This window comes from Calonectris borealis, chromosome 3 (assembly GCF_964195595.1).
Source record: "Calonectris borealis chromosome 3, bCalBor7.hap1.2, whole genome shotgun sequence".
Taxonomy (NCBI): Eukaryota; Metazoa; Chordata; class Aves; order Procellariiformes; family Procellariidae; genus Calonectris; species Calonectris borealis.
The window spans coordinates 921,884-946,175 of record NC_134314.1 but is presented as its reverse complement, the minus strand read 5'-3'; the positions used below and the strand labels follow the sequence as shown (position 1 = coordinate 946,175).

Genomic DNA, 24,292 nt, shown 5'->3' with positions numbered 1-24,292 from the left:
TTTCAACCAAATTGAGAAACAAATGCGAGTTTACAAACATTCTTACTGCTCTTTCAAAGTACAGATGTAACTTTTGCTTTCCAGGTCTTGGTATAATATCTGGGAGTTTTTTTGCCTTTTAAGTGGTAGTTCAGCTTGCTTTGCGACTGTGTCATCTTTTGTCATGTGCATGTATCATCTGGGTATGGTAATCTTATCAGTGACTTTTAAATTATTGGTTTCTTACCATACCTTTTTATTGTTGTTGTTTTTAATGACGTTTCAGAGTCTGGTATTACCTCATGCCTGTTGTGTATGCCTTCTAAAAAAGTTGCTCTTTTCATTTAATGTCCATGCCACATGCGAGAATTTTACTTTTTATAATTTGTTGTTACTAATTCTATGCATTTTATTGAAATGTTGCTTTCTGGTGCTTACTATCACTGCATTATTTTCAGGAGCTTCCCTTCTCTGTGGATACTGAGTGGGATCACACTATGGCTATTGTTAATGAAGAGCTGTTGTCATTACCTCTTAACTCCTTTCTGTTGCAGAAGGATACCAATTTAGCCTCATGTATTCTAGAATTAACTGCTTCAGGAAGCAATAATTTAAATAGTTTACATGTGAATCTGTTTATTATCCTTTATGGTAGGGGTTCTCCCCGTCCCGGGATCAAACATTCTTTTACTCCTCATTTTGTTTCCTTGATCTTGCAGTGGGCATTATTATCTATACAAATTCATGTGCAGCTATAGATACAGACCATGAATTTGCTAACTTCTGTCGTTCTCTTTTTAACTGGCTGCCTCCATACCCAGTCTCACAGATTTACCTTTAGAGTTCATTGCAGGTGCAGCCGTATCTCATTGATGTTCTTGGCTATGCCCACGTAGTGTTAGTTTTGTTATGGCCGTTGTGCAATGTAAGGCATTCCAATTAATGTAATTTTGCTTTTGTCCTTTTTTGTTGTACTATTTCAGTCTCAGCAGCTAAACAGCTTTAACTAGCCCTAGCATGCTGATTACCTGGCTTTTTATATAGGTACCTGTGGTGGGTTAACCTTGGCTGCTGGCCAGTACAGTATATATTTGCCAAGACAATACAGGCAAAACCGTGATTATGAGAGACTGGAACCAAATGCTTTCCCCGGCTAACCCATCACCCCACTGCTGCCAGAGCAGAGTGGTTTGAGTATCCTGTGCCAAATAGGTATATTCAAGCTACGTGACCAGCTGTTATTTTGTTGGTTGTAATGAGACCATTTAAAAGTCTAAATCACCTGAAACTAGAAGCCTTGCTTTAGGACTCCATTTCTACGACTAGATTTCTTTAAGTGTCTAGGCTCATCCACTAAGAATATATGTTCATTTACTGGGATATCCTGTATATTCCCATATTTCTTTTTAGAAAGGCGCAAGTGATGTTCCACTTCCTTTGCGTGTCACTTATCTTCACACTTTTGCAAGGGATGCAGATTTAGTCTGATCAGAAACTACTATCAATTAGGTGTCTGGCCACAGGACGTTCCAGATGAAGACAAGCATTGCCTGTGTTTCGATTTAGATTTGAATTAGCTAAACATGCGTGAACCTGAAGCTTTTTCGCAAGCTGTAGTGTTATTTGTTCACAGCTATTTACAAAATTAATAAAAAAAGAGGTGGACAAGAGATGAAAAATCTCAAGTTGATCATAGGAGTTGCTGTTGGCTTTCAGAGGAAAACAGCTGCCTTGGTGGTGGAGAAAAAATAGAAATGATTCTTTGTGCAGAAAGTAATTTTTGCTAGAGGTGCAATTTTCATGAGCCTCATGAGATGATCTGAAATGGTGAGGACTGGCTAACATGCTGCAGGCAAATGTATAAAGGTCAGATTATATATTTTTTTTTTTTTCTTGTAGTGTCATCTAGACTGTCACAGACATCCTCCCCTCAGTCAGGCTGCCCGTCACCTTCCATCCAGACAGGCAAAGTCATCTCCTCATCCCAGAAGCACAGCAAGAAGGCACTTAAACAGGTAAGTAGCATAATCTGGAACCTAGTTTAGGGATCGTTGCAGTAATTTTATTTCTTGGGTAAATCATCTTTCAGTGAAGCTGCACTCTGCAGGGAAGTAATTCAGGACTTCCTGGCTGTCTCATAGTAAACAGGGTTTTGCTAAAACATCCCTCTTTCTCAAAGGTGATTCAAAATATTGCGCTATTTCGTTCTTTGCTTTTTCCCTAAATAAGCATCTGAACGTTTTTTTAATTATTATTTTAAAGAACAGATATAAGATGTCGTTTCTTTTCACCCAACCTTTTGATGACTGTGCTTAGTTTTCTACAGTCTGTTTTAATAAATGGAAGGTCTTTTTTGGAAAAGAATTAAATCCACTGACTTCTTCCCTAATTAGCGGCATACTTTCCCTTCCAAGGAATTCTGTGGGTGCAGTGTGTATGTATATATGGAGGGAAGAAGGGGAAGGAGAGCACACTGACTTTCCGTTGCACCTCTGTTGTGAGAGGAGGAGGAGGACTGATTATTTTCCATGCTTGGGGAGTGACTGTTGTGTAGATAGTGTTAATTGTGTACATGCAGGATGGAATGGGTAAGTGTTTGTACTTCAAATGATTTGTTTCTCCTAATGAAAAATGCAAGATGAATTAGTCCCCCGAGTGTCTTATTTGCAGGTGTTTCCCCAAATGCATTGTTTAGTTTTCCATGATCCTTAGAAAGGAAATGCTTTATCAGGATTAGATTTACTCCTTAGTAAAGTAAAAATCTGTAAGGACTTATGAATCAAGTTGCAGAGGAGGTGCTAGTCCAGGGATTACGGAAGCTTGTCACAGACAGATGAAATCATGTGTTCCAGATAGGATTTACCTTTTCCAGCCCAGCCTGTTTTCCTGACTTTTCCCAGCTGAGGAGCAGCACTCAGGATGACATTCAGCTAACAGAGATGGCTGTGGCACTGGGAAAAGGATCTGCAGTGAGAGAGAAGGATCTAATTAAGGCATATTATTGAGGAGAATATTACAGGGGAAGATAAGGCAACTGGATAAAATGGAGCTTTGTTTCCAGCAAGAGAGAGTTGAGTTGATGTCAAAATGAGATGCCAGCTTTAGGGAATCTTCTCTCCCTTTTCTTTTCCCACTTGGCTGGTTCTCAACAGAAGCATCAGTGTTACTGTGATGTTGCTTACTGCTGATAGCCACAATAAAGAAGCGAGATTGTGTTGTCACTTTAGGCAGATTTTCTTCTGAAGTTCAAAGTAAAGCTTCCTCTTTCATTTAAATAGTCAGAAAATTGCTTCTCGCTAATTCAGCAAGATACTAATTATACTCTTTGCTTTCCCTTCCTCATCCCTCTTTAAGCCTGGCTGGCAATCATTTCTCTCCAACATCCGCAAAGGCTTTTCTCTTTTAAGAGAGTGATCAAACAAACTCAGGGTTTGTTATAAACAGTCTTTTTTCCCCTTTCATGCTCAGCAGTTCCTCTTCATTTTCTCTGGTCTCTAGGTCCCTGTTTCCCCCAGAATCAGAGGTTGGAAGGGACCTCGGGGCAAACCCACACTCCATTTCCAAACCTACACTCCATCTATTTTTCTCCTCTCTTCCCAGCCTCTGTCCTTACATGCCTAATAATTTTCTACTTTTCATCTCTGAATTCCCCATGCTCCTGCTCCCACCAGCCTTCCCCCACCTTTATATTCATTCCCCTCTGTCTCTGCTCTCTCTCTCCTCCACTCCCCCGCTTTCTTACTCTGAGATGTCTACTTCCCAAGCATCCTTGTTCCACCGTTTTCACTGAACATAATGAAATATGTCAGAGCCAGTGAGTTCCAAAATTGAGACAGTGTTCTCAGTTTCATTGTTAATCTCATTGGTTTGGGGAAAAAAATCAGAAACCCTGAAAGAGAAATGAGGAACCACATAGAGGCCTTGATGTCTGCATAGCATACCTGTTTGTACTTAACAGTTCTGCAGCTCTCTGCAGGGCAAAAAGCTGTTTCTGATGGTCATCATCTTCCATCGCAACAGCTCCTCTCCTGAACTCAACTCTTGTGGCCCAGAGTAGAGCATCAAGCTGTAGTATAGTGAATAACTATACTACAGGAAAAAAAAGGTGTGGCCAAACAACACCATAACCATTCAATCGTTCCAACTTACCTGTCTGAAGTTTGCTCTAGCTTTGGACCAAATTAAGAACATTCCATGCCCAATCCTTTGCTTAATTTTACTTCCAGTGGAATTCTGCCATTTTGACCAAATACCACATCTTCCACCTCTTCCTAAACGTGGTTGCCGCTGTGGTCAGAAAAAGTTATAAGAAGTAGGTAAAATGAGCAAATATAGATAGCAGGAAGGAGACAGCAGTGTTATGAGTAGAATAGTAGGAAAAACATAAGATATTGAGGAGAAACAAGAATTAAAGAAGGCTCTCATATTTTTAATTATGTCTGTGACCCAGATTATTTTCTAGCATGCACTGGGGAAGACAGCTGGCTGGATTCAGCCCTCCTGTCTTAAGCGCTAAGTAATTATAATATTACTGGAGGGAAGAGAGAGCGGATTTCTGAGTGAGAACTTTTAACCCTGGAACACGACGCTGCCGCTATACTGACAATAAGTATCAGGTCCTTTAAGAAATAAGGATCAGGATTTAGTTCTTAAACACATCAGAGTTAAAACTGTAAAATACAGCCGAATAATATGGTGTACACTGGTGTGCCATCACCACACAGTATAGTAAGTAAGTAGATGGCTGCGTTCTTGTTGTGGTTTAACCCCAGCCAGCCACTGAGCACCACGCAGCCGCTCGCTCACCCCCCCGCCGGGTGGGATGGGGGAGAGAATCAGAAGAGTAAAAGTGAGAAAACTCGTGGGTTGAGATAAAGACAGTTTAATAGGGAAAGCAAAAGCCGCGCACGCAAGCAAAGCAAAACAAGGAATTCATTCACCACTTCCCATCGGCAGGCAGGTGTTCAGCCATCGCCAGGAAAGCAGGGCTCCATCACGCGTAACGGTGACTTGGGAAGACAAACGCCATCACTCTGAACGCCCCCCCCCCTTTCTTCTTCACCCAGCCTTATATGCTGAGCATGACGTCATATGGTATGGAATAGCCCATTGGCCAGCTGGGCCAGCCATCCTGGCCACGCTCCCTCCCAGCCCCCTGCACATCTGGCAGGGCATGGGAAGATGAAAAGTCCTTGACTAGCGTAAACATTACCTAGCAACAACCAAAACATCAGCGTGTTATCAACATTATTCTCACACTACATCCAAAACACAGCACTATACCAGTTAATAGGAAGAAAATCAACTCCATCCCAGCCAAAACCAGGACAGTTCTTTACAACCGTTTGGAAAAGTCCTGAGTTAGAGGTTTGCAATATCTGAATCTAAATTGGCAGAAACATGTCAGGGCTCATCTTGCTGGAAAAATGAAACCGTCATGGGGAGAAACCCCTTTGTTATAGTGAGTGCTGATACAAAAAACCACCACACTGAGACTCTGAAATTTATAATCCAGATCCAGAAAGATGGGTGGTTTCTCACCCATCGCTGGAAAAGGCAGGTGCTACTCTAATTCTTTCCTCTGATCCTCTCCAATCCACTGACTTCATCTCATCCTTACTTAGCTTGAGCGGTCATCCCAGTGCGATCAGAATTCACAGAATGACAGGAACGCAGACTGGTTGGGGTTAGAAGGAACATCTGGGGTCCCCCTCCCCTGCTCAAGCGGAGTCACCCAGAGCCAGTTGCCCAGGACCATGTCCAGACAGCTTCTGAATATCTCCAAGGAGGGAGACTCACAACTTCTCTGAGCAACCTGTGCCAGCGCTCGGTCACCCTCATAGTAAAAGTGTACCTTGAATTCAGATGGAATTTCTTATTTTGTGCCCGTTGCCTCTCGTCCTGTCACTGGGCACCACTGGGAAGAGCTTGGCTCCCTCTTCTTCATTCCCTCCCTGCAGGTATTTGTAGAGACGGATTCAATGCCCCTGAGCCCGCTCTGCTCCGGGCTGAGCAGTCCCAGCTCCCCCAGCCTCTCCTCACAGCAGAGGTGCTCCAGTCCCTCCAGCATCTCGGTGGCCCCTCGCTGGACTCTCTCCAGTCTGTCCACGTCCCTCTTGTGCTGGGGAGCCCAGCACTGGACCAGCACTCCCGGGTGGCCTCACCAGTGCTGAGCAGGGGGGAAGGATCACCTCCTTCAATCCAGATCTCATCATGGTGTTTTAAGATTAGAAATTACACGCTCTGCTCTGCTAAGGTTTACACCGTTGGCTTTCATCATCATCCATTACACTTTTATCTGTTGTCGCCACATACCTGGAATGAATAAGGCCAGGGACTGGGTTGGGCTGAACCCTACAAAAGCTCTCTTGAGAAATCTTGACATATAGTCAAATCTTGACAACTAGTCGCTTTGTCACCTTTTGTGCGAAGAAGGGAGCTGTACAATACAGACTTTTCCCCATTAGATGCCTCCCCGTGGGTTTTTAATATCGTTACCAGAGACCGTAGGCAGGTCCAGAGCAAGGAATGGGTGCTTGGGAGCAGCTCCCGGTCCTGCTGCCGTCACCGTTGTCATCCAGGTGGAGCTGACAGGGAGGAGCGTGCTGCTGACAAAAGGTCTTTGTTTAAATTGCAATTAAAGGAGGTGCTGATGGTACTGACTGAATGGCACCATTTTGAATTACGCTCTTTTTCAACTCTATAGAATAAAGTGGTGGTTTCCGCCCTCAACAGCAGGGTTTACCTCAGAGCTGCCCTTTGTGCAAACGCACCTGTGCGCTGAGGAACGTCTGCCCGCTGCGCGGGCGGCACAGCGCACCCAGCGAGAACAAAGGACAACTTAAAGGCAAGCGAAAGGAAAGTAACGCGCCCCTGCGCACGGGCCCAGAGGGAGTATCCAGGCAGCGCAGGTCAGGGTTAGAGAGGCTGGTGCTGGTGCTGGCGGAGGGATGTGCTGTGTCCCAGGGTCTCTGGAGAGACCCTCGGAGAGACCCTCCGCTGCCTCCAGCGGCTTCCACAGCCGTGGCGCCTGGGAGCTGCCCCCTGATTGGTGGGTGCGGGGTAGTCAGCGCTTTCCTGATTGGCTGGTTCCTGACAGAGGTGAGCTGCCCGAGTGGGGCCTTGCGTGGCTGGAGCTGAGGGGAGCCGGGCCTGGCGGCGCGGGCGCTTGAGGGGTGCTGGGCCTGGTGTGGGGTGTTATGGGGAGCTGGGCCTGGTGTGGGGTGTTATGGGGAGCTGGGCCTGGTGTGGGGTGTTATGGGGAGCTGGGCCTGGTGTGGGGTGTTATGGAGGAGCTGGGCCTGGTGTGGGGTGTTATGGGGGAGCTGGGCCTGGTGTGGGGTGTTATGGGGAGCTGGGCCTGGTGTGGGGTGTTATGGGGAGCTGGGCCTGGTGTGGGGTGTTATGGGGGAGCTGGGCCTGGTGTGGGGTGTCATGGAGGAGCTGGGCCTGGTGTGGGGTGTCATGGAGGAGCTGGGCCTGGTGTGGGGTGTTATGGGGAGCTGGGCCTGGTGTGGGGTGTTATGGGGCAGCTGGGCCTGGTGTGGGGTGTTATGGAGGAGTTGGGCCTGGTGTGGGGTGTTATGGGGGAGCTGGGCCTGGTGTGGGGTGTTATGGGGAGCTGGGCCTGGTGTGGGGTGTTATGGGGAGCTGGGCCTGGTGTGGGGTGTTATGGAGGAGTTGGGCCTGGTGTGGGGTGTCATGGGGAGCTGGGCCTGGTGTGGGGTGTCATGGAGGAGCTGGGCCTGGTGTGGGGTGTCATGGAGGAGCTGGGCCTGGTGTGGGGTGTTATGGGGAGCTGGGCCTGATGTGGGGTGTTATGGGGGAGCTGGGCCTGGTGTGGGGTGTTATGGGGGAGCTGGGCCTGGTGTGGGGTGTTATGGGGAGCTGGGCCTGGTGTGGGGTGTCATGGAGGAGCTGGGCCTGGTGTGGGGTGTTATGGAGGAGCTGGGCCTGGTGTGGGGTGTTATGGAGGAGCTGGGCCTGGTGTGGGGTGTTATGGAGGAGCTGGGCCTGGTGTGGGGTGTTATGGGGAGCTGAGCCTGGTGTGGGGTGTTATGGGGAGCTGGGCCTGGTGTGGGGTGTTATGGGGAGCTGGGCCTGGTGTGGGGTGTTATGGGGAGCTGGGCCTGGTGTGGGGTGTTATGGGGCAGCTGGGCCTGGTGTGGGGTGTTATGGGGAGCTGGGCCTGGTGTGGGGTGTCATGGAGGAGCTGGGCCTGGTGTGGGGTGTTATGGGGCAGCTGGGCCTGGTGTGGGTTGTTATGGGGGAGCTGGGCCTGGTGTGGGGTGTTATGGGGGAGCTGGGCCTGTTATGGGGGAGCTAAGGGATGCTGAGCCTGGTGTAGGGTGTTATGGAGGAGCTGGGACTGGTGTGGGGTGTTATGGGGGAGCTGGGCCTCTCCCCTTCCTCCTCCTCCCCAGTACTTACAAAGAGGTTATCGAGAAGACGGAGCCAGGCTCGTCACAATATGGTGAAGGAAGTGAGGAACAATGGGCATAAGTTGAATGGTATAAGGAAGAAAAGGACATAAGGAAAAGCTTTTTCTCCGTGAGGACAGTCCAGCACTGGAGCAGGGGCCCAGAGAGGTTGTGCTTTCTCCATCCTTGGAGTTTTCCAAGACCCGGCTGGCCAGGGCCCTGAGTGACCTGGTGGAGGCCAAGCTGCCCCTGCTGTGAGCCGGAGGTTGGACTGGAGACCTCCCGAGGTCCTTTCCCACCAGAATTATTCTGTGATTATGACAGGACTCAAATAAACTTAGATATATTAAAGAAACCCCCAAATGTTTATAACAGAGAACAGAAGTGCAAAGCTGACGCGGAATTTAAAAAGAGGGATCTAATGAATAATTGTTTCCTCCTCTTCCCACACATGCCTCAGCCACCACTGGCGTGGGCACCTCAGGGGCTGCGTGACCAAGAACTGAGGTGACACAATGAACAAAAGCAGAATTGTTTTACCTAAGTGAGAAAAATGCAGCAATTAAACGGCATACAGAATAGGTGAACTGAATATACAAAACCTTAAATATTTGAATTGATTTGCATAATGGCAGTATGGGATTTACACAACCTCTTGAACATACTAGTGGTCTTCATAGCCTAGTACTTTCTTGATGTTCACTGTTGCCTGCAGTTCATCTTCAAACCAAAGAAGAATTTGTAAAAGCTTTCTCGAACTTGTTTATGGATTTTTGTTACTTGTGTGAACGCCAGGTCTCTCTTTTTATCTTTCTTTTTTTTAAAAGCTTTTGACCTCAATAACAGGAGGTTAATTGTGCGCTGCAGAGGATACTTCCTCTTACTGATTTTCGATTTTGCTGTGTTTCAGTTTGGCCGAATGTTTTTTTAACCTGTGGTAGAAGTGGCTAAATAGGAACTATTTAATAAATTGGAAAATGGGAATCTAACGTCTCCATTCATTATCTGTATCCTTCTGTTGTCAGTCTCCCTCATTTGTGTCTTTACAAACTGAAAGTCAGTCTGTCTTCTGTTTTCCTCATGTGGCAGATTCTGCAAGTTCCTGCATATTTGTATTCTCTCTTCTAGTTCTAACTGTATCATTATTATTATTATTATTATTATTATTATTATTATTATTATTATTACCACTACTACTACTACTACTATTATTGTTGTTATTGTTGTTATTATTTAGGATAGTGGTGATCTCTAGTTAACAGTCCCACTCATTTGTATATATGCAGCGTAATATTTCCTATTACTTCCTATTTTGAAATTCCGCAATATACTTGATCTGTCATAATTTATTCTGCTGTTAAGTTTATTTGGATTTGGATTTCATTTTTTGAAAACAGGCACTTTGGTTTGGGTAAATGCTGCAGTTCAAGCAAATCGCCTTATTACTTTCTTGCCTTAGTGTCATTTGTGCCTTTTAGGCTGTGTTATGGTTGCCTTAACAGTCTTTTCTGAAACAAAGGATTTTATTTTCTTCCCTTTAGTGTTTTAATCTTTATCACTCTCCTAATTAAAAAAGTCTTTCCTAATGGGTAGCCTCTCTGTTGAAGGTTTTTAGTAAGTTGCTACTTGCTTCTCCAGGAGACAGAAATTAATTACATGATGGTACTTTTACTTTGAAGTTATTTGTCGAATTACTTCTTGAACCAACTCCGGATTTGGAATCTTTTCTCTTTGCATTCTCTAGAGATCACTTTTTCTGGAAACAAAACAACTTAAAATGTTCTGCAGCCATAACTTTTTACTTTAGATGCAAAGGTAGGAAATCTGTCTACTTGTAGTAGTGTATTTAAATAGACTGTATTGGCATCCCATGAGAACTGAATACGTTTCAGAAGTCGTTTTGAACTTTTGACGTAGTCAGAATCAGAACCCCACTATCGGTTGCTGTAAAACAAGTGGTTTGCACTGTGTGCTAATAATTTCTAAGAATATTTTGAATTTCTCTGTGCTCATGTTCTCCTGTCCTCTTCCCCAGGCCTTGAAACAGCAGCAGCAAAAGCAACAGCAGCAGCAATGCAGAGCAGGCATGCCTGTGTCCTCTAATCAGCATGTCCTTCTGAAGGCCGTCAAGGCAGCCAGCGACTCCACACCTGCAAAGTCCGGTACGTGGCAGTGACACTCCTATGTGTTCTTCTACTGTCGTGTCTCTTTAACTTGCCTTTTGTTGTTCTTAAGGGATGAGAGAAGAAAGTGCTCTTTTCATATGGCGTTCTTTTTGTTTCTGAAATAGTCTAGCTTCTATTTTCCTGGCTTTGATTTTATTAGGAATGCGTTCAGTTAAGAATAGATCTTGAATAGATCTTATTGTGCCATTGTCTAGTTAAAAAGCTTCTTTCTGTGATAAATGTCTTCCCCTATAGTTGCCTGTACTCTGTGGTCAGGTACTTCTCATGGCTAAGCAAATTAGGTGGTGTTTCTCTTAGGATTTATTTTTTCCCAAAGTGGCTTCTCATTCTGTAGTGTGACTTTCATGTCTTGTTCCAAAGATGTACGTTCTGATCTGAAAGATCCCCAAGAGGTTTCCAGCATTTATGCTGCATTAGAAATTAATGAGATCAGTGCTCTTCTCTTGTTCATTCAACAGTGCATTAGCTCCCTTGCCAGCAGCAGCATTTCACTAGTTACCATAAATCCTTGGTAGTTACTTCTAGCTAGTTTTCTCTAAATTCTTTTCAGCCTAACTGGTTTCCATTATAAGCTCCTGGTTCTGTGAGCGTGACTCAAGTTGTTTTCTTTTAGATGCAAGAAATGCCTCTGTATTTGTATAGACTGGTTTTCATGTTGTACAAGTAAATGACTTTGTCAACTAACGTTGTCATTATCTTATCAATCCACAACCTGTCAAGTCATCTGTAAACATCACCGGTAGTGGCTCTGTACCATCTCCCAGATAACTGAGCACCAATTTGCTTTTGTTCATACAGCAGAAATCAGAACAGTGGGCCTACCAAATCAAATCAAACACGTTGGGCCTGGTGACCTGTGTCCAACCCTGCTGATAACACGTGCATGAAGCAGCATGTAAAAGCAGGGTAGGCATGTAGAAGTGCTCTCCCAGAATTAAGCGTGTTGTGCTCTGGGACCTCCAAAGCAAGAGGAGGTGTTTTTGTATTTCACGGACTCGGTGGGATTTTCTTCAGTGGATTTGCCTAACCTGGGGGGTGGGAATGTTGACTTTGTAATGCCTTGTGGCAAACAACACACTGTAAAAAGGACTCATTTTTGTTTGGTTTGAGCCAGGCTCCTTATACTTTATTTGATTCATTCTAATTATCAAACAGGCAATGAACAGCTATTGTTTATTCAACAACTTCTTGCCACTCATTACTTTTGTAGACGTCTCTTTTTCAGTCTGAAGAGCCCTACTGTATTTTCCAATTCCTCATATGGAAAGCTATATGCTTTTTGCAATAGAGAATGAAAACCGTACACAGTATTCAGGGTGCAGATGCATTCTGAATCTGTATATAGCGTCAGTTTGGTATTCTATATTTTGTTCATATTTTCTTAATTATTATGCTTAATTCCTAGCATTCAGTTTGCTTTTTTTGACCCAGGCAAGAGCAGGCATTTTTCTAGGACTGTTGAGATTCTGAGACTCTTTCCTGAGTTGTCATTTTCTATTTTAGGGCCCAACAGTATGTATGTAAGGTTAGGGGAGTTCTTTTTGTACATCACTTCATGTTTCTGTACAGTGAATCCTGTCTGTTCTTTTATCACTCAGCCATTCATTGTCATTAAGTCCTTCTGCAGCTGTAATGGCGGGGGGTTAGGACCTAAGAAATAAACAGAATTTAGGAACACAGGGTTAGTGTATGGGGTATGGAGCAGGGAGAGGCAGGAGCAGGATCAGCAGCATTGCGTACAAGAGGAGAAGAGGGCTGGCTCTTTGAGGTTGAGATCTCTTCCAGAAAGCAACGATCTCCTCCTCTGCTTCACAATCTGCTGATTCTGGTCCTGCTTCACCGTCTTCTGCAACACGTACACAGTCCCTGTCTGTTTAAGCTGTGTGTACTTCTGAAGTCCCTGCCCTTACACGCCATCTGTTACACTAATTATCATGGGTAAAATGCTGTTCTATCTGTCAAACTCAGACACTTCTATGAGATGGAAATTCCCTCCCCCTCAATAATTATCCTGTTTTTCCATCCTTCCCCCTTGATGTACTTGACTGGTCCTGATTCATCTCAGAAAGATGATGATCATGAAAATGTAACTGTTGAGGAAGACGCAGCAAGAACGCTCATTCTGAAAGACTTCTGTCAGGTGTTCTCTCGCAGATGGAGTGGCTGAGTCTGGCAGTCATGAAGCTTGCCCAAAAAAAGGGAGAGAAAGCAATCAGATCACAACAAAATTACATCTCCAATCCCAAATCCTACCCTATTTGCAGTCTTCTTAAAAATGACTTTTTGGTAAAGCTGATAACATGGCTAATACCAAACCGTTACCTTACAGAAAGAAGGTGTGCCTTCATTGTTCTTATAGCATCTATTAACCTGATTCCAGTCCCAAAACTCCTTCCCCTTCTAAACAGTCAGTCCTTCAGCCAGCAAGCCTGTGCTTAGAATAAGAAACAACTGCATGTGGAGAGAGAAGCTGCATCTCTGCCACTGAGTTAATCATTGCCAAAGTCCTGGGCACAAGAACTGGAACTCAGTCAATCCATTCTGCTAAATTCCCTGACATAGCTTTGGCTCAGGACAAACTAGCAGTCTCCTAGGCAATCCTTGGCACGGCTTGGTGGTCAGCACAGGCCAAACATCATTCCCTGCAGGCAATTTGAATGTGGCCAACCCTGCCTGGGGGAGACAGAAAGTTTAAGGATGTGAACAGGCCAGTTTGTGCCAGTTGTTCTCAGGGCCAGAGGAATGCCCAAGGTCACCGTTCTGTTCACTGGTGTAGAAATAGCCAGAGAGGATTATACAACAGCAATAAGACAATATTAGCATGAAAAATATTTTGCTCTTGGATATTCTTGGTGTAATTATGTGAATGTTTAGCTGAAATTCAGTGGTGAGGTTAAGAAATTTCACAGAGCCATCAGAAACTAGGCCTAGGAGTACCCTTGAGAGCTCATCTAGTCCACTCTTTCCTCAGGGCAGGGGCTATGATGCATTCCTGACAGATGTTTTCTTCAGTCTGTTCTGAGAGATGCCATTCATGCAAAGACCAAAAATGTCCAGCAAGTCTTGCCCTTCCTGATTTGCTAACTTTATCCTTAAAATGTTTTTCTTAGCCTCCAATCAGAATGTTTTCTTGCTTCCTTGGGTTTAAACCCAAGATTTCCTGTCCTACCCACCACGGACACAGGGTGCAGGTTATTTGATTTCTTCTCCTTACCGCCTTTTACATAATTGGAGATGTTTCTTCATCTAATGCTGATTTTTCTTTATTATAAAATTATTTCTGTGTTTTAGCATGTTTGTTTATCCTTCCTTTCCAAATAGCTCTAAACAAATCCAAACCAAAACTAGACCAATCTGTCCTGGCTTGCTGGTTATATACTGCTGGAATGTTTCTTGTAACATCTGTTCAGACATACGTGAGGTTGCGGCTATGCGCCGTATATCCAATTGAAAGGAACAGGCATATTTATCAGCTGTACTTCATGCATCATTTAATAGCAGAGTAAGTATTTAACAGTTGATGAGGTTGCCTGTTGTTCCCAGGCAGCTTTGTAGTGCAGACCCTTTCAAAAAGGTTAAGGGGAAAAAGGTTAATATCATCTTGCTTGTTTGAAATTCAGTCCTAAGCTGTGCTTGTGCCCTTTACACCTAGGCTGGTGTGGTCTGAGAAGGAAGCCAAAATTAATCCAGTAGAAAATTACACATTTCCCATGAAGTGTGTATTAAGAAAAATACAGTGCCAGATGTATGAAATCTTTAGCATAAAATGATAGTTTAAAAGCCTTTTGCAATTTCTCTGCTAACTAGGCTTAAACCTGAATGCTTCATTAGCACCACAGGCAGATAGCGTTCCTGGAGGACCCCATCTCCTCATCTCCCTGCCCCAGGAGGAATGGCATCTTCACTTAGGGAAGTAGGAACAGGGGAGACCTAAGAGGGACTGAAACAGGTAGGATGTTTTGTAAGATTGTTCGCTAACATAGAGTAATTATGAAAATAGACCAGTGGAGTAAGTAATCCAAACTCGTGTTACTTAGAGTACTTAAAGTATTGTTTGGTGTCTTTATCTTGTGATCATTAGAATCTTGGGATTCTAATGAGGCTTTTGCCTTTCCTGGGTATGGCCAGGATCCTGCTGCTGGAGGCCTGCTGTCTGGCCTTTCCCAGGCACTGCATGTCAGGCCTCTGGGGCAGGAGGTCACTCTCTTATTTTGGTTTCTCTCCTTATTTTGGTTTCACACTTCCCAAACTATTGCCACATCCACTTTAATCATGGGTGAACTATTTTCTTCCAGCATCTCTATTTAATTTTTGTTACTGTTTTTTTTCTCTCTGACTTCAACTTATCCAGCCTTTTTAGTACTAGTCTGAAAATGTGTTAGAATCATAGGACCATTCATGTTGATAGGGACCTTGGGGAGGTCTCTTAAGTCCAACCTCCAGCTCAAAGCAGGGGCACCTTGGCCTCCACCAGGTCGCTCAGGGCTCTGGCCAGTCAGATCTTTGAAAACCTCCAAGGATGGAGGTGGCACAACCTCCCCGGGCCTCTGCTCCATTGCAGACTGTCCTCATGGGGATAAAACGTTTCCTTATATCCTGGCTGACTCTTGCCTGTTTTTTCTTGTCCTCCTGCCTTGCACCACTGTGACAAGCCTGGCTCCATCTTCCTGCTGGCCTCCTGGTAGGAACAGAGTAGTGACTACCAGGTCTTCCTCAGCCTTTTTTGTTCTCCAGCCTGATCAAGCCCTGGTCCCTCAGCCTCTCCTCACAGGGGAAGCACTGCAGTCCCCTGAGCATCCTGGTGGCCCTCGGCTGAGCTCGCTCCTGGTTTTTATGTCTTTCTTGTATTAGAGGCACCGGAACAGGACACAGAATCGAGATGTGGTCTAACGAGTGCTTAGCCAACGAGGGGGATAACGGCTTCTCTTGATCTGTTGGCTGTGGTCCTACAGCCCAGGATGCTGTTGGCCTTTGGTGCCAGGGCAGAAGTTCAGGTTGTGTCTGCCAGGACCCCCAGGTCCCTTCCAGCAGCGCCCCAGCCTGTATCGCTGCCAGGGGCTCCTCCTTCCCAGGGCAGGACTTTGCATTTGTCCTTGCTGAAGTCAAGGTAAATGGCATCTACCTCTCTTCCCTCATCGACAAATCCAGTAATTGGATCACAGAAGGCAATCAAGCTGGTCAGGCATGATTTACCCATGGTGAGTCCATGCTGACTGCTTCCAGTCATCATTATCTTCTTTGTGTGACAAGAAATGTGCTCCAAGAGGGGTCACTCCATGATTTTCCGAGGGAGAAAAGTGAAGCTAACCAGTCTGTATTTTCTCAGGTTGTCTGTTTGGCCCTTTTTGAAGATGTGTGCAACATTTGCCTTTCTAAGTTGTGGGGAATCTCCTGCAACCTTCATTTCTTTTCCAAGATGGTAGAGAGGCCTTGTAAGGACACTGGTGGGCTCCCCCAGGACCCTTGGGTTCAACTCATGTTGTCCCAGAGGCTTGTATGGGTAGAGACAACCTTCTTGACTTATCTTCCTTGCCTTGACTCATCTTTCCTGAAGAGTTGGCATCTATCCATGCCAGCATCCAACCATGTGGGCTCTCCTACCTTAAAGATTGTGAGGGACAGGAAGAAGTTAAGGATTGAACTCACTTTACATGTGGTCTCAGGAAAGCCGTATTCCTCCGCTCTTGCTATGGCCTTGTTCGACTGATGTAGGGTAGGAACAGTGTATGTTTATGCAGCCCCCAGTTAGACTGAACATTGATTACTGTAAAAGCCTTTGAATGTTACTGCAACCTGAGTGGTGTTTGTATGGTTTTTCATCAGCATCCATGGAGTCCTTTCTTCCCCTCCTATCCACATGATCGTACATAGAAATAGCTCACAGCCTGTCGCAAGTGAGTGATTTAGAGACCGCTTAAAGAATCACCATCAAAGGTATTAGCAGAAAGTGATTTTAATAGAGATTTATAAAAGCGCGACTTAACAGTTCGATGGTAAGGTTCATTCTATCACTTACTACACGGATGAAACATATAAGTGAAAATCAAGTTAAGAATTGATCTAGAATGATTTACATAGAGACCAAGTGCGAAAAGGGTAAGGGAGACCCTCCCATTGAGTCGCGAGGTTCAGGGAGGACCCGGCTGGATCCAATCTTAGTCTCAGACTTGGAGAACAGTTTACGTCTAATACAAAAAGAGTACGGAGACCTTCCTGTTGAGTTGTGAGGTTCAGAGTAGACCCCCTTGCTTTCTTAACTCCTTCTCAGAGAGGTGTCTAGGTGTGGCTGGATCCACTCCTAGTCCCAGATTTGGCCAACGGTTTATGCCTAAGGGATTAGATGTGTTTAGCAGCAGCCTAAGGTTCATTCACAGTTTTGAGGTGATTCACAAGATTTTAGCAGCACTTAATCATTGACTAATTTAACATTTACAAAGTAAGTTAGTAGAGTCTACTACAGTCACGACAGTAACTTAGTCACAGATTATGCTTACTACTAGTTCACACACACACACACACAGAGAAATATACATAAATGTACAAAAGGTACCTGTTAAAAATTCCCCTCGAGTTCCGTGAAGGAATATTCATGTAAAATGTCTTGGCATTTCTCTCAATGGGCAAGGGTTGAGCTTCGAGGAGTGAAGGGGTTCAGCCCAGGTCCCGTCGTCAGCTTTCAGCGACGGTCCTCCGAATATCGCAGGCTCAAGAGTTTGCGAGCTCTGAGAGGCGTCCCACTCAGAGGGAGATGCTGGGTGCAGCTGCTGCGGTCCAGGAGAGCTCAAAGGGCCTCACTCAGGACCACCGTTTATAGGGTCGCAAGATGGTTGGCTTTAGTCATCCGTAAATTTCCATCCTGGCCACAGTCCCAGGTGGTAATTACTAAAGATTCTCAAGGTTTCAGTAGTGTTTCACTTGAGCTACGACTCAGATAAGATGACACCTGGGTTGGGCAGTGGGAGCATGTTCCCAGCCTCGGCCGTGCAGAGTTTCTGATCCAGTCAAGGAGCGCTCAACCGCCAGACTCAGTGCACCAAGGCCGAGGCTTCACAGGAATTTCTGAGATCAACAAGCGGATGGAGGGGGGAATGCACCACCACACAGCCGGGACAGTGGGATATATTGAGATGGAGAAGTAAATTAAGCATACAAGTGGAGAGAGAGCAATGTTCTCATAGAAAGCAACACACTAATTCCACAATTTCAGGGACGTATTTAGTCAGAACTGGAACAGCTAGTGTGAGGAAGAGAAGGAAGGGAAGAGGAACCAGGCAGAGAGGAGAGTAAGAGAGGCAGATGGGGAACAAAGCTGGCATGGACTGGGTGAAGGAATTGATTAGTGCAAGTCATTAGTCAGAGCCAGCATTCGTTTGGTTTGTGACTTAATCACGTGTATTGTGGAGTTTCCCTCTCAAGGTATGGGACTTCAGTACCTTTCCATACTTGAATGAGTACCTGTTACTACACGTGAACCTAAAGAGAGCAGAGGGAAGACCAGCTCATGTTCTTAATTCAGCTCACTGGGGGAAAGGAAGGCAGGGAGAATCTAGGGAAGAAGCTCTTCCCACCAGCAGAAGAAATACTGCTATACAAAAGAGAATGTGGGTGGCAGTGATTTGTAAGGACAAATCATAGTGGTGAAATCTGTCTAGTTTGGCTAAGTAGGGACTTTGGAGGAGGACATGAAAACATCTCTTGAATATTTGAAAGAGGAGGAGGAATTACTGAGGGTGGTCTAAAAGAACAAAAGCTACAATAGTAGGTTAAAATTTAGAAAGTACACATAAAGTATGAAGAGATTATTCCTGACAGTGAACTCTAAGAGAAACTAAGGCTGCCTCTGAAAGGAAGTTTTAACAAGGTCATTACTGGATTTGATATAGATAGGAAATAAGATGGGACTAACTGGGAAATAGACTCAAACCATAAATGGAATGGCTGTCCATCCCTTTATTTTGTGATAGTCTGATAGCTACCAAGGGGTCTTCTACTTTCAGCCTGTTGGGAAGTAAGTGCTACAAGAGTAAAGAAATATAAGTATCCTAGAAGTGCTTGTCCCAGAGCTGCTGGGATTGGGGTATGCACATTAAAGAATCTTTATTTCAGTCCAAACAGATGTCTCATGTAATATTTCTTTGTATATCCCTGTGTTTAAATGTTTCAATTTCCTGTGCAGCTTGGGAAGGAAAGCAGTCAGATGGACAGTCAAGCAGCCCTCAGAACTCCACCTCCAGTTCCTCTCCCTCTGTTAAGCTTGATAACTCCTTGCCAGGGTTGGGGAAGAAGCCATTCCAGAGATCTGACAGGCTCCATGCAAGTAAGATATTTATTTTTCTGCTTACAGAGATTTGGTTGCTCTGATGACAGAACAAAAGCCTAAATAGCAAAATTGAGTAAAATGTGTAATTAATTCCATTGCTAAAGTGACTTCTGGACAACTCTGGAAGGTACTGCTAGTACGCTGTGTGAATTAGGATAAATAATTCAAACCTTACATATGCAAATAGGAGTCTTCTCATTTCTTATCATCAGGGGTTTCTACCTGTGAATTTGCAGCGTGCTCTTTGAGAAGCAAAAAAGGACTTACACTATTTAGCAGGCTTTTTAATGTACTTAAGACACTTTGGTAACGTTAAAAAGAGAAAAGAAATTCCTTCCCAGATTTTTATACTTCAGACTCCACTGTTGTTTGGCTTCCTTCGCATTCATTGAGGTTAGGTCTTTCTCAGCCCTCCTGACCTTTTGTGGTTTCTTTTACGTATAGCAATGATGAATTGACCTCAGTGAACTTAAGGATATTCCGAGGTCTCTATCTCTGCTAATCATTCTAGATTTTCTTTATCACTGGTGAAAATTGGCACTTTTCAGGGCATGTTTCATTTGTCCCCTGTAATTAGGAAATTCTGCAACTTAAATAGATTATAAACATGCAGAGCCATTTTCTGAATGACTTCTAATACAGCAAACTTCCCCTAATGAAACAAGCCGTCGTGGCATTTATTTTGTTAGGTACTCTTACCTTAAAAATAATTGCTGTCATCCCTGAAGTCGGGGGAGCAGGGTCTGTTTTAATATTACCCATTTTGCTAATAATGCACTTCTAATCTAAGCTTCAAAACACATGGTGTTTTGCCAGTAATAGACAGTGGATGAATCCAAAGGAATCCGAGTACACAGTACAAATGCTTTCTTCATTATTCTTCTCTGAATTTGCAGCACATACTTGAAGCTGGCTGTACCATAAGGGTTAATGCTGGACTTGCTGGCTTTCAGACACAGAAAGGGAAAGGAATAGTTACTTATTTTTACGGCTTTGTCTAGTGTTGTGGTTTCTACGCAAGCACAATGAGCGGATGAATTTTTCTGAAATGCTTTTGCTGAGAACAAAGTAGGAAAGTCCAAGAAGAAATCCCAAGGAACAAACTGACCTTAACTAGAGATTTAAAATTGAGAATTGATATGGCTAAAAGCAGTTCTAGAAACCCTCCTGAAAAAGACTCCTTGCCAGTCCCCAGGTAGCCAGGATTCCGACAAAAGTTAGGTGAACTGACGCAGGCTACAATATATCAGGTATGGAAATTTTCTGTGCTGGAAAGGACCTCCCACATTTTGTTTTTAACTGTATGTGCAAAGGTAAACATATATTTCAAGTCAAGGTTTGAAATGGATTACTAAGGTGGCATTTTGAAAATCTCAGGTACAGTGAACTCCAAAGGAGCCTTTAATTCTCTGTTAGGTAAGATGTTAGTTACATCTTTGTGTTCATTGCAGGGCAGCTGAAGAGAACAAAGTGTGCTGAAATTGATGTGGAAACTCCTGACTCCATCCTCGTGAACACAAACCTGCGGGCACTGATCAATAAGCATACGTTCTCTGTTCTGCCTACAGAATGCCAGCAGCGCCTGCTGCTGCTGCTGCCGGAGGTGGACAGGCAGGTATGTCGTGGTTTCTGTTGTGGAGAGAAGCTAGGCTCTTAGGTGTCAGTAGGGAGCATCTCCAGAAGTAATTCAGACTAGACATCCAATACTGTGTTTATGTCTAATGGGATAGACTTTTTCTTCTGTGCACAGTGTAAAAAAAATTGGAAAATTCTTCAGTGATTCATTTGGGTATTTGTTGCTACCAGAAAAAAAGAATTCAGATTTGATAAACCAGCAGCTTAATTCTGTTTAATCAACTTCATATTCCCAGCTACAGCGAGAGCAATGTTTCTGTTATGTTGGACTTGAAGAGGGCCAGGAGTGATGGGAATGCAGCGGTTTCAGCATCTTCCGCTCTCCTGGGCTCTCCCAGACTCTTCAATACAGGATTAACCCTGCAGCCTTTTAGGCTGGTGCCTTCCCACAGAATACCTAAACAGATGCTGCCATTTAGTTCCAGCCTCTTCTGTTTCTCATGACCTTGTGTCACTGCTGTCAAATTCTGAATTTGGTAAAGTGAAAACTGAATGAGTTTTCTATTGCATATTCATAATGTCCAGATTGCAGAGTAGACCTGACCTGCTCCAGAGAGCTTGTGTCCTGACCTGAAACACACACTAGATTAAAGTAGAAGCATGCAGTGTGAGCCAGCCTTGAAGGCAGTTTATTTTTGTGGATTGTCTGTCTGAGATCTCTTTGTGTGTGAAGAGGGGAATTTGAAAAGGCAGAAGAGTGCTCGGGGCGGGGGGGGGGGGGGGGGGGGGGGGAATGGGTTCATTTGCTCTGGGAGTGGCACAGAAGAAATGGTGAAGGTTTTCACTGAGCTCTTCACTAAGCAGTTGGTGATAACTGGAACAATGAACATGAGTGGCAAGGGGTAAGAACTCAGTATTGAAAGAACAGCTAAGAGAATCTTTTGATAAGACAGTTATTTCAACTCAGCTGGATCTGATGAATTTCATCCAAAGGGTACATAAAAGAACCGCCTGAAGCAATCTCAGCATTATAGCCGTTTTCTTCAGCAGCTTGTGGAAGGCAGGGATGACACTAAGAGACAAGAAAAGAACAAATGTTGCACTTGCATGTAAAAGGAGGGAAAAACAATGAGTTGAGGAAGTGAAGTTCAATCTGTTTATGTTCAATAGCAGAAAAGCTGTAGATAGAACAAGGATGCTTCCTTCCTTTTACCTTATTCATATGTCTTCAGCATTCCTACCCCAACTGGCTGGGAGCTTCAGAGCAAAGTGGGATTCTGTGCTATGCTTCCACTTCAGTAGGGGTAGATGCTTTAACATATGTGCCTAGAGCCATTTTAAATGTTCTTTAGATATCAAAGCTGGCTTCAAGATGCCACTCCAGATGGAAATCTTCTGTATGTCCTGTCTTAGAGCTGCAAGTCCCTTGAAGACACTTTTCTGTGTGGTGTTCAGATTAGTTTGAGGCTTGCGTTTACACACCTCGGTCACCTCCCGGGAGCCTACGTCTCAGCTAGTTACCCTGGGCTCCCTTTATAGAAAGTGGAAATCTAGTTGGTACAGTCAAGAGCCTGTGACCAAATACAAGTGTCTGCTTCAGACCGAGACGAACTGAGCCCCCGCCTCCATACACTCACTTGACTCGATCGCTATAAACTGTGAAGGGACACCAGCTCAGACGTAGACGCTTATAGCACAGGCATCCACGGTTAGTGAAGTTATATCCATCTTCACAGCTGTGCTGCTCTTTTGGTTCTCACAGAACGTTAATGACGCGTCTGGGTCTGGCAGCTGCACTGTGGTCTGCTTTACAGAGGATGCTTTGCTGAACAGATAGTGTTCGTTTGGACTTAGGAGGAGTTCTAACATTTTATGTTGTCTCATAAATTCTAATCTTCAATCAGCATTCATCGGGGACTTTTTAGTCCAAGGCTGATCCAATAAATATTTGAAGGAATTGTTTTATAAGTCCTGTGGCCTTTGTAATAATTAGGTATGTGTCAAAATATGATGTGATGGAGTTTGCAGCTGGAGTTTACTGGCAAGAACCTCACAGCAGATGGTAAGACATTTCTGTCCTGACTTTTAAGTTTAATTGTCCTTAAATTGAATTAGAATTTGACTGAGAACAAATTTTGACTAACTAAATAATATTGCTTAGTTCCTGAGAGAGAGGACAAATTTTACATTTCACTGTAGTAGATCTCCTAGAGCAGCCCACCCCATCAAGTGGTGATGCGCGCTTTATAAAACGTCAGAATTTGCTGTAGTAAACAGGAGAAGAGGTGAAGGCGTTGGACATGCCAACTGTGAAAGGTCACATATCTGTTGTGTTTTGCTTGGCAGTGACTCAGTCTGAGCTATTACAGCTGGTGCTCCTGTAGAAGAGAAAGTGGGCACTTTGAGCCACGACCCAGCCAGCCCTGCGGTAGTTGTCTGTCCTCCAGTGCAAGGAACAGGCAACGCCATCTGTGCAGTAAAGGATAGTCTTGTGAATTCTGCTCCCTGTAGTCGATCAATAGAGATTTGGACTAGAAAATAAATCTCTGCTTTTGTAGTCCCTATAATGGCTGCTCCTAACTCAAAACTTAAAAATTGCTAACTAAATCTCACCTACAAAGCCTTCTACTAGGTCACTTCCATCATTTTAACTACCTGCATCGCAAATGCTGCCTCAGGAAAAGCAGTGTTTCTCTTTATCAAATCCCGCACTGTTGAATGTTTGCTGCACAGACCTCCCAGTGTAATCAGATGTATCCTACATTTGGACAGTTGGATTTTGCTTGTTTGTTCTGATTTATTATTTATGCAAGAAATGGAAGCACATCAGTTTTGCCCACTGGGAGTTTTTGTGACTTACTGAGCGATATGTGTATTTTTGTGTTCCTGGTAGAGAAATTCCACATTTACTTCTGTGGGACAGAGCAAAAGCAAACCTCCTGTGTTTTATTACCCTGGTTACAATTTCCCACAATGTTCCAGTCTTAGCCTCATGCTTATGCCATAAGCACCCTCTGTAAAGCAGACTACAGTGCAGCTGCCATAAGCCTTTCATGCTTATGTCCTACTCTATAGCATGCCTGCCCCATTTGGTTAACCATATTTCAAGGACGGGATGGGTTTTGAGCTTCATTTGTTCCTGTTTTTCCTGAAGCATCCATAGTTATGATTATATACATTTCAAAGTTATTTTATATGATACCTTTTATGTCCTTGCTTTTCCTTCATGCACTTTATGTTCCCCAGAAGACAGCAGAGCTGTTGTTTTGGTTGGTAGTTCAGGCGATATCTTGCATTCATTTTGCAGGGCAAAAGGCATCTGAAGAAGCTTTTCAGAGGCTATGCTCTTCTGTTTCCTTGTGCCTCTCCTTGCCACCTGTACCATCTGCTGCTCATGTATATCTGTGCAGCAGCAGGACTATAGAGGATTGGGCTAAAGCAAGGATGAGGAAAATTTACCACAGCCTCCTAGATCCCAGACTTGGCTAAGCACAGCCTTAAGAAGGCTTTTTATTTTCCTCTGAGTTAAAGGCAGATTCCAGAGAGCTTCGTGGCAATGTTGGGACTCTTGCTCTGTTTTTAGATCCCATGCGACAACACGTGACATTTGTCTTTCCAGTTAGTTAATACTATTTGCTTTGTCACGTATTCCAGGTCGGGGCGGATGGCTTGATGAAGCTGAGTGGCTCTGCGCTCAACAACGAGTTCTTCACTTCAGCTGCCCAAGGCTGGAAGGAGAGGTTGTCAGAAGGTAAAACTTTCCCAGACAACGAAGCAAAACGCTAGAAGGCTTTCAGCTAGTGAATGTTTTG

General features: G+C 44.3%; 1 protein-coding gene across 5 annotated transcripts in view; it reads left to right on the top strand.

Annotated features, from left to right (window-relative positions):
* The window catches only part of ASXL2 (ASXL transcriptional regulator 2), a 125,451-nt gene that overhangs the window by 81,286 nt on the left and 19,873 nt on the right, over positions 1 to 24,292 (top strand). For 4 of the 5 annotated variants that reach the window (XM_075144730.1, XM_075144733.1, XM_075144732.1 and 1 more), the window contains 5 exons: positions 1,879 to 1,994; positions 10,435 to 10,561; positions 18,762 to 18,902; positions 20,357 to 20,520; positions 24,135 to 24,231. In XM_075144730.1, coding sequence (XP_075000831.1) covers positions 1,879 to 1,994; positions 10,435 to 10,561; positions 18,762 to 18,902; positions 20,357 to 20,520; positions 24,135 to 24,231 — 645 coding nt within the window. The remainder of the gene's footprint in view (positions 1 to 1,878; positions 1,995 to 10,434; positions 10,562 to 18,761; positions 18,903 to 20,356; positions 20,521 to 24,134; positions 24,232 to 24,292) is intronic. The other variant, XM_075144728.1, reaches the window with a different exon arrangement.